The sequence below is a fragment of the Anomaloglossus baeobatrachus genome, unplaced genomic scaffold, assembly GCF_048569485.1.
Source record: "Anomaloglossus baeobatrachus isolate aAnoBae1 unplaced genomic scaffold, aAnoBae1.hap1 Scaffold_105, whole genome shotgun sequence".
In the NCBI taxonomy this organism is placed as follows: Eukaryota; Metazoa; Chordata; class Amphibia; order Anura; family Aromobatidae; genus Anomaloglossus; species Anomaloglossus baeobatrachus.
The window spans coordinates 447861-458513 of NW_027441875.1; the positions used below are offsets into that span (position 1 = coordinate 447861).

The 10653-nt window shown below is 50.0% G+C and overlaps 1 protein-coding gene across 1 annotated transcript in view; it reads left to right on the forward strand.

Annotated features, from left to right (window-relative positions):
* Positions 1-10423, forward strand: part of CHRNB1 (cholinergic receptor nicotinic beta 1 subunit) — a 149660-nt gene extending 139237 nt beyond the window's left edge. The window contains exons 10-11 of the mRNA XM_075331918.1: positions 7558-7705; positions 9896-10423. Of these exons, the coding sequence (XP_075188033.1) occupies positions 7558-7705; positions 9896-10036 (289 nt within the window). The 3' untranslated portion in view covers positions 10037-10423. The remainder of the gene's footprint in view (positions 1-7557; positions 7706-9895) is intronic.
* The last annotated feature ends 230 nt before the right edge of the window (positions 10424-10653 follow it).

Genomic DNA, 10653 nt, shown 5'->3' on the forward strand with positions numbered 1-10653 from the left:
GATGGAGTGTTTGTGAGCGCACACAGCCTGTATGATGGATTGTTTGTGAGCGCACACAGCCTGTATGATGGAGTGTTTGTGAGCGCACACAGCCTGTATGATGGATTGTTTGTGAGCGCACACAGCCTGTATGATGGAGTGTTTGTGATCGCACACAGCCTGTATGATGGAGTGTTTGTGAGCGCACACAGCCTGTATGATGGAGTGTTTGTGAGCACACACAGCCTGTATGATGGATTGTTTGTGAGCGCACACAGCCTGTATGATGGAGTGTTTGTGATCGCACACAGCCTGTATGATGGAGTGTTTGTGAGCGCACACAGCCTGTATGATGGAGTGTTTGTGAGCGCACACAGCCTGTATGATGGAGTGTTTGTGAGCGCACACAGCCTGTATGATGGAGTGTTTGTGAGCGCACACAGCCTGTATGATGGAGTGTTTGTGAGCGCACACAGACTGTATGATGGAGTGTTTGTGAGTGCACACAGCCTGTATGATGGAGTGTTTGTGAGCGCACACAGCCTGTATGATGGAGTGTTTGTGAGCGCACACAGCCTGTATGATGGAGTGTTTGTGAGCGCACACAGCCTGTATGATGGAGTGTTTGTGAGCGCACACAGCCTGTATGATGGAGTGTTTGTGAGCGCACACAGCCTGTATGATGGAGTGTTTGTGAGCGCACACAGCCTGTATGATGGAGTGTTTGTGAGTGCACACAGCCTGTATGATGGAGTGTTTTTGAGTGCACACAGCCTGTATGATGGAGTGTTTGTGAGCGCACACAGCCTCTATGATGGAGTGCTTGTGAGCGCACACAGCCTGTATGATGGAGTGTTTGTGAGCGCACACAGCCTGTATGATGGAGTGTTTGTGATCGCACACAGCCTGTATGATGGAGTGTTTGTGAGTGCACACAGCCTGTATGATGGAGTGTTTGTGAGCGCACACAGCCTGTATGATGGAGTGTTTGTGAGCGCACACAGCCTGTATGATGGAGTGTTTGTGAGTGCACACAGCCTGTATGATGGAGTGTTTGTGAGCGCACACAGCCTGTATGATGGAGTGTTTGTGAGCGCACACAGCCTGTATGATGGAGTGTTTGTGAGCGCACACAGCCTGTATGATGGAGTGTTTGTGAGCGCACACAGCCTGTATGATGGAGTGTTTGTGAGCGCACACAGCCTGTATGATGGAGTGTTTGTGAGCGCACACAGCCTGTATGATGGAGTGTTTGTGAGCGCACACAGCCTGTATGATGGAGTGTTTGTGAGCGCACACAGCCTGTATGATGGAGTGTTTGTGAGTGCACACAGCCTGTATGATGGAGTGTTTGTGAGCGCACACAGCCTCTATGATGGAGTGTTTGTGAGCGCACACAGCCTGTATGATGGAGTGTTTGTGAGTGCACACAGCCTGTATGATGGAGTGTTTGTGAGCGCACACAGCCTGTATTATGGAGTGTTTGTGAGCGCACACAGCCTGTATGATGGAGTGTTTGTGAGCGCACACAGCCTGTATGATGGAGTGTTTGTGAGCGCACACAGCCTGTATGATGGAGTGTTTGTGAGCGCACACAGCCTGTATGATGGAGTGTTTGTGAGCGCACACAGCCTGTATGATGGAGTGTTTGTGAGCGCACACAGCCTGTATGATGGAGTGTTTGTGAGCGCACACAGCCTGTATGATGGAGTGTTTGTGAGCGCACACAGCCTGTATGATGGAGTGTTTGTGAGTGCACACAGCCTGTATGATGGAGTGTTTGTGAGCGCACACAGCCTCTATGATGGAGTGTTTGTGAGCGCACACAGCCTGTATGATGGAGTGTTTGTGAGTGCACACAGCCTGTATGATGGAGTGTTTGTGAGCGCACACAGCCTGTATTATGGAGTGTTTGTGAGCGCACACAGCCTGTATGATGGAGTGTTTGTGAGCGCACACAGCCTGTATGATGGAGTGTTTGTGAGCGCACACAGCCTGTATGATGGAGTGTTTGTGAGCGCACACAGCCTGTATGATGGAGTGTTTGTGAGCGCACACAGCCTGTATGATGGAGTGTTTGTGAGCGCACACAGCCTGTATGATGGAGTGTTTGTGAGCGCACACAGCCTGTATGATGGAGTGTTTGTGAGCGCACACAGCCTGTATGATGGATTGTTTGTGAGCGCACACAGCCTGTATGATGGAGTGTTTGTGAGCGCACACAGCCTGTATGATGGAGTGTTTGTGAGCGCACACAGCCTGTATGATGGAGTGTTTGTGAGCGCACACAGCCTGTATGATGGAGTGCTTGTGAGCGCACACAGCCTGTATTATGGAGTGTTTGTGAGCGCACACAGTCTGTATGATGGAGTGTTTGTGAGTGCACACAGCCTGTATGATGGAGTGTTTGTGAGCGCACACAGCCTGTATGATGGAGTGTTTGTGAGCGCACACAGCCTGTATTATGGAGTGTTTGTGAGCGCACACAGCCTGTATGATGGAGTGTTTGTGAGCGCACACAGCCTGTATTATGGAGTGTTTGTGAGCGCACACAGCCTGTATGATGGAGTGTTTGTGAGCGCACACAGCCTGTATGATGGAGTGTTTGTGAGCGCACACAGCCTGTATGATGGAGTGTTTGTGAGCGCACACAGCCTGTATTATGGAGTGTTTGTGAGCGCACACAGCCTGTATTATGGAGTGTTTGTGAGCGCACACAGCCTGTATTATGGAGTGTTTGTGAGCGCACACAGCCTGGAGGATGGAGTGTTTGTGAGCACACACAGCCTGTATGATGGAGTGTTTGTGAGCGCACACAGCCTGTATTATGGAGTGTTTGTGAGCGCACACAGCCTGTATGATGGAGTGTTTGTGAGCGCACACAGCCTGTATGATGGAGTGTTTGTGAGCGCACACAGCCTGTATGATGGAGTGTTTGTGAGCGCACACAGCCTGTATGATGGAGTGTTTGTGAGTGCACACAGCCTGTATGATGGAGTGTTTGTGAGCGCACACAGCCTGTATGATGGAGTGTTTGTGAGCGCACACAGACTGTATGATGGAGTGTTTGTGAGCGCACACAGCCTGTATGATGGAGTGTTTGTGAGAGCACACAGCCTGTATGATGGAGTGTTTGTGAGTGCACACAGCCTGTATGATGGAGTGTTTGTGAGTGCACACAGCCTGTATGATGGAGTGTTTGTGAGCGCACACAGCCTGTATGATGGATTGTTTGTGAGCGCACACAGCCTGTATGATGGAGTGTTTGTGAGCGCACACAGCCTGTATGATGGATTGTTTGTGAGCGCACACAGCCTGTATGATGGAGTGTTTGTGATCGCACACAGCCTGTATGATGGAGTGTTTGTGAGCGCACACAGCCTGTATGATGGAGTGTTTGTGAGCACACACAGCCTGTATGATGGATTGTTTGTGAGCGCACACAGCCTGTATGATGGAGTGTTTGTGATCGCACACAGCCTGTATGATGGAGTGTTTGTGAGCGCACACAGCCTGTATGATGGAGTGTTTGTGAGCGCACACAGCCTGTATGATGGAGTGTTTGTGAGCGCACACAGCCTGTATGATGGAGTGTTTGTGAGCGCACACAGACTGTATGATGGAGTGTTTGTGAGCGCACACAGACTGTATGATGGAGTGTTTGTGAGTGCACACAGCCTGTATGATGGAGTGTTTGTGAGCGCACACAGCCTGTATGATGGAGTGTTTGTGAGCGCACACAGCCTGTATGATGGAGTGTTTGTGAGCGCACACAGCCTGTATGATGGAGTGTTTGTGAGCGCACACAGCCTGTATGATGGAGTGTTTGTGAGCGCACACAGCCTGTATGATGGAGTGTTTGTGAGCGCACACAGCCTGTATGATGGAGTGTTTGTGAGTGCACACAGCCTGTATGATGGAGTGTTTTTGAGTGCACACAGCCTGTATGATGGAGTGTTTGTGATCGCACACAGCCTGTATGATGGAGTGTTTGTGAGTGCACACAGCCTGTATGATGGAGTGTTTGTGAGCGCACACAGCCTGTATGATGGAGTGTTTGTGAGCGCACACAGCCTGTATGATGGAGTGTTTGTGAGTGCACACAGCCTGTATGATGGAGTGTTTGTGAGCGCACACAGCCTGTATGATGGAGTGTTTGTGAGCGCACACAGCCTGTATGATGGAGTGTTTGTGAGCGCACACAGCCTGTATGATGGAGTGTTTGTGAGCGCACACAGCCTGTATGATGGAGTGTTTGTGAGCGCACACAGCCTGTATGATGGAGTGTTTGTGAGCGCACACAGCCTGTATGATGGAGTGTTTGTGAGCGCACACAGCCTGTATGATGGAGTGTTTGTGAGCGCACACAGCCTGTATGATGGAGTGTTTGTGAGTGCACACAGCCTCTATGATGGAGTGTTTGTGAGCGCACACAGCCTCTATGATGGAGTGTTTGTGAGCGCACACAGCCTGTATGATGGAGTGTTTGTGAGTGCACACAGCCTGTATGATGGAGTGTTTGTGAGCGCACACAGCCTGTATTATGGAGTGTTTGTGAGCGCACACAGCCTGTATGATGGAGTGTTTGTGAGCGCACACAGCCTGTATGATGGAGTGTTTGTGAGCGCACACAGCCTGTATGATGGAGTGTTTGTGAGCGCACACAGCCTGTATGATGGAGTGTTTGTGAGCGCACACAGCCTGTATGATGGAGTGTTTGTGAGTGCACACAGCCTGTATGATGGATTGTTTGTGAGCGCACACAGCCTGTATGATGGATTGTTTGTGAGCGCACACAGCCTGTATGATGGAGTGTTTGTGAGCGCACACAGCCTGTATGATGGAGTGTTTGTGAGCGCACACAGCCTGTATGATGGAGTGTTTGTGAGCGCACACAGCCTGTATGATGGAGTGTTTGTGAGCGCACACAGCCTGTATGATGGATTGTTTGTGAGCGCACACAGCCTGTATGATGGAGTGTTTGTGAGCGCACACAGCCTGTATGATGGAGTGTTTGTGAGCGCACACAGCCTGTATGATGGAGTGTTTGTGAGCGCACACAGCCTGTATGATGGAGTGTTTGTGAGTGCACACAGCCTGTATGATGGAGTGTTTGTGAGTGCACACAGCCTGTATTATGGAGTGTTTGTGAGTGCACACAGCCTGTATGATGGATTCGTCATTGCTATTATCCTATGGTAGCTGGGGCTAGTTACAGAACAGCCCCCAGGAGTCTGCAGAAGACCCCGCTTGGGAAGGAGAAAGTCTCCACTGAGATCTGAGGTCCTGAAGGATGGATAAGTTGACACGGCTCGCTAAATGTGAGTGCATGAAATATACCATTCACCTGCGACTTATCTACATTTACATCCTGCGCTTTATCTTTTCTTTTCCCTTTCTCTTTGGTGAACATATTTTATATCTTGATTTTTCATTCGCATAGATACCAAACACAAGGCATCTAGCAGGATCGCCAAGAAAGCCAAACGGTGCGCTGCGTTACACGGTGCGCTGCGTTACACGGTGCGCTGCGTTACACGGTGCGCTGCATTACACGGTGCGCTGCGTTACACGGTGCGCTGCATTACACGGTGCGCTGCGTTACACGGTGCGCTGCATTACACGGTGCGCTGCGTTACACGGTGCGCTGCATTACACGGTGCGCTGCGTTACACGGTGCGCTGCGTTACACGGTGCGCTGCGTTACACGGTGCGCTGCGTTACACGGTGCGCTGCGTTACACGGTGCGCTGCGCTCAGCGCTTCACTGGGATTCTGACAACATGATCTTCATTTTCTAGCATTAACGTGGCACCTAGAAACTGTGCTAATAGCTTTTCTACTGAAGAGAACAAAGGAACGTTTTTGTGTGCACAGATTTGCCCCCAGCTGCTCCATCCCCCCCTGGTCGTAAATACCAAAACTCTCAGGCCGATCAGATAGGGTCGTCAACACCCAGTGATGAGCCCCATCTCCTAGAGATCAGCCCCATCTCCCAGTGATCAGCCCCATCACCCAGAAATCAACCCCATTGCCCAGAGATCAGCTCCATCTCCTAGAGATCAGCCCCATCTCCCAGTGATCAGCCCCATCACCCAGAAATCAACCCCATTGCCCAGAGATCAGCTCCATCTCCTAGAGATCAGCCCCATCACCCAGAAATCAGCCCCATCGCCCAGAAATCAGCCCCATCTCCTAGAGATCAGCCCCATCTCCTAGAGATCAGCCCCATCGCACAGAGATCAGCCCCATCTCCTAGAGATCAGCCCCATCTCCTAGAGATCAGCCCCATCTCCTAGAGATCAGCCCCATCGCCCAGAGATCAGCCCCATCGCCCAGAGATCAGCCCCATCGCCCAGAGCTCAGCCCCATCGCCCAGAGATCAGTCTGTATGATCACATTTTTTGGGCGCGCGCACAGCCTGGAGGATTTGATATTGAGATATAAAATATGATGCTAATATCTCTCACCTGTGCGGCCCAGGGACGATATGCAAAAAAATAGAATTACAAACTTTTTTTAACCCCTCGGCACAGCCCACAACATATCATAAAATGAGGTCCCAGATGGGAGGGCGACCTGAGGGCATAAAAGTCAGAAACCCATGTTTGGCTTTTGTCAGTTCAGGAGGGCACAGTTAAGCTGTGGTGCTGCCCGTTTGTCTACCATCTTCTACTGGACCCTCCCTCCATAAATTCGGACGTCACATCTATGGCACGAGTTTAGTAAGTTTCATGTTTATCCCTTTTATTTTTATGTAATTGTCTACACTGTATTTGTATTGTTCTCCCTTTGTAACATCTTGTATATTTTATAAACACTGCCTATTTCCGGATTAAATATATAAAATATAATATCTCGTTCCTCCTCTATATACGAATCCAAACCCGAAGAGCCTTTTGCTATCTGTAACATTTGTCCGGGCTACCTGTAAAGGTTCAGTGGTGGAGGCGAAATTATTGATATGTAGAATTATTGGGGTGCTACGAATAAAGGTCCAGTGCTATGTATATATATTCCATTAGCGGGAATCGGTGATATATACATTACCCATGCTGACAGACCTTCAATATTTGGCATTAGTAGCTCAGCAGCCTCATTTTCTTATTGTACGTCAGTACCAAAATTGACCTGCCGACAAGGGAGGCGCTAGAGCGCTGTCTGATCGTGACAAATTGGTGAACAGCGGGTGGATCTTGTGAGACCAACAACCGGCTGGTTGTGACACTGCTGATCTCAGGGGGATGGGGCTGATCTCGGGGGGATGGGGCTTATCTCGGGGGGATGTGGCTGATCTCGGAGGGATGGGGCTGATCTCGGGGGGATGGGGCTGATCATTGGGGGATGGGGCTGATCATTGTGGGATGGGGCTGATCATTGGGGGATGGGTCTGATCATTGGGGGATGGGGCTGATCTCGGGGGGATGGGGCTGATCTCGGGGGGATGGGGTTCATCATTGGGGGATGCTGCTGATCTCGGGGGGATGGGGCTGATCTCGGGGGGATGGGGCTGATCTCGGGGGGATGGGGCTGATCTCAGGAGGATAGGGCTGATCTCTGCTGTCCTCTGTCCACACAGATACCAGGCGGACACCTTCTCCAGAGACATGAAGTGGTTCTTGGATGGCCCCAGTGTCGGTCTTGCGCTCCCTCCGGATCTGCAGTCGGCAGTCAGCGCCATCCGGTATCTCGCGCAGCAACTGCAGGAACAGGAGGACTATGATGCTGTGAGTACCAATCACAACCCTCACTGCCCAGTAATACTGCCGGGCACTGACCAGAGCGGAGGGACAAGGTGAGAGCTGGAGGAGCAAGAGGAATATATATACAAAGAGGAGTAATAATAATAGTAAAGTTGTATAGAGCTCTGCCAGGAGGAGTAGTAGTAGTATAGTCCTGTAGAGCTCTGCCAGGAGGAGTAATAGTAGTATAGTCCTGTAGAGCTCTGCCAGGAGGAGTAATAGTAGTATAGTCCTGTAGAGCTCTGCCAGGAGGAGTAATAGTAGTATAGTCCTGTAGAGCTCTGCCAGGAGGAATAGTAGTAGTATAGTCCTGTAGAGCTCTGCCAGGAGGAGTAATAGTAGTATAGTCCTTTAAAGCACTGCCAGGAGGGGTAATGGTAGTATACACTGTGTGCAGAATTATTAGGCAGATGAGCATTGTGATCACATGACACTTGTTATACATGTCGTCCTACTCCGAGCTGTATAGGCTGAGAGCCAACTACCAATGAAGTAACTCAGGTGATGTCATCTCTGTAATGAGGAGGGGTGCGGTGTAATGACACAACACCCTATATAAGGGGGGCGCAATTATTAGGCAACTTCTTTTCCTTTGGCAAAATGGGTCAGAAGAGAGATGTGACGGGCTCTGAAAAGTCCATATTGTGCAATGTCTTGCAGAGGGACGCAGCAGTCTTGAAATTGCCAAACTTTTGAAGCGTGATCACCGAACAATCAAGCGTTTCATGGCAAATAGCCAACAGGGTCACAAGAAGCGTGCTGGGCAAAAAAGGGGCAAAATAACTGCCCATGAATTGAGGAAAATCAAGCGTGAAGCTGCCAAGATGCCATTTGCCACCAGTTTGGCCATATTTCAGAGCTGCAACGTTACTGGAGTATCAAAAAGCACAAGGTGTGCCATACTCATGGACAGGCCAAGGTAAGGAAGGCCGAAAACCACCACCTCTGACCAAGAAACAGAAGATAAAACCTCAAGACTGGGCCAAGAAATATCTGAAGACTGATTCTTCACAGGTTTTATGGATGAAATGAGAGTGACTCTTGATGGGCAGATGGATGGGCCAGAGGCTGGGTCAGTAAAGAGAGCTCCACTCCGACTCAGACGCCAGCAAGGTGGAGGTGGGGACTGGTATGGGCTGGGGTCAGCAAAGAGCAACTTGTGGGAGCTTTTCGGGTTGAGGATGGAGGAAGCTCAACTCCCAGATCTACTGCCAGTTTCTGGAAGACAACTTCTTCAAGCAGTGGTACAGGAAGAAGTCACTATCGTTCAAGAAAAACATGATTTTCCTGCAGGACAATGCTCCATCACATGCATCCAACTACTCCACAGCGTGGCCGGCCAGTAAAGGTCTAAAAGATGAAAACATAATGACATGGGCCCCTTGTTCCCCTGATCTGAACCCCATAGAGAACCTGTGGTCCCTCATAAAATGTGAGATCTACAGGGAGGGAAAACAGTGCACCTCTGGGAGCAGTGTGTGGAGGCTGTGGAGTCTGGAGGCTGTGGAGTCTGGAGGCTGTGGTGGCTGCTGCACGCAATGTTGATCCTAAACAGATATCCTCCTAAGAAGCCAAATCTAAAAAAACCCACTCCAACTGCCAAAAATATTAAGCTTTGATATTTATTTTTATTTAGTCTTTTGGGCTGATTGAGAACATAGTTGTTGATCAATAATAAAAAAATCCTCTAAAATAAAACTTGCCTAATAATTCTGGACACAGTGTAGTTTTGTAGAGCACTTCTAGGAGTAGTAATAGTAGTAGTATAGTCCTGTAGAGCTCTGCCAGGAGGAGTAATAGTATTATATACCTGTAGAGCTCTGCCAGGAGGAGTAGTAGTAGTATAGTCCTGTAGAGCTCTGCCAGGAGGAGTAATAGTAGTATATACCTGTAGAGCTCGGCCAGGAGGAGTAATAGTAGTATAGTCCTGTAGAGCTCTGCCAGGAGGAGTAATAGTATTATATACCTGTAGAGCTCTGCCAGGAGGAGTAGTAGTAGTAGTATAGTCCTGTAGAGCTCTGCCAGGAGGAGTAGTAGTAGTAGTATAGTCCTGTAGAGCTCTGCCAGGAGGAGTAGTAGTAGTAGTATGGTCCGTTTGTCATCTTGACACTGTTGTACGCCCCTTTACTGGGTGTGATGATCATTTTCTGCCGGTTTTGCTCTTTCCTGCGGCAGCTGAAGGAGGACTGGCAGTACGTCGCCATGGTGGTCGACCGCCTCTTTCTCTGGACTTTCATCATTTTCACCACTCTGGGGACCCTCACCATCTTCCTGGACGCCAGCTTTAACCGCCCTCCAGAAGTCCCGTTCCCCTGATGCTGTAGGACCATGTGGTGGAGCCTGTGAGCCCGGGACTGATGGTGCCGTGTAGATGATGGGGAGCGTGGATATTACCATTGCCTCATGTAGTAACCGGTGCTGTGCGTCGCCCTCCTGACACAGAACACCCACGTTACACATCGCCCAGATGGACCGTCACCCGGCCAGCACCATCACCCGGTCAGCACCGTCACCAGGTCAGCACCATCACCACCATCACCCGGTCAGCACCGTCACCCGGTCAGCACCGTCACCACCATCACCCAGTCAGCACCGTCACCCGGTCAGCACCGTCACCCGGTCAGCACCATCACCACCATCACCCGGTCAGGCCCTCGTCTGCTCAATAAAGAATTTTTTTTCATTTTTCAGATCCTGTGATGTCATTTATTTATGTATATAGAAGAAACTAGAAAATGTAGGATATCCCAACGAAAGTAAAAAAACACATTCCCCACTTCACGACCAGCATCTTTAGTGTTTAGTGGAGATCCTCTGGCTGATATGATCTGCTGCCCCTCTGGCTGTTACAACCTGCTGCCCCTCTGACAGTTACGACCTACTACCCCTCCTACTGTTATGACCTGTTGGCCCCTGGCTGTTACGACCTACTG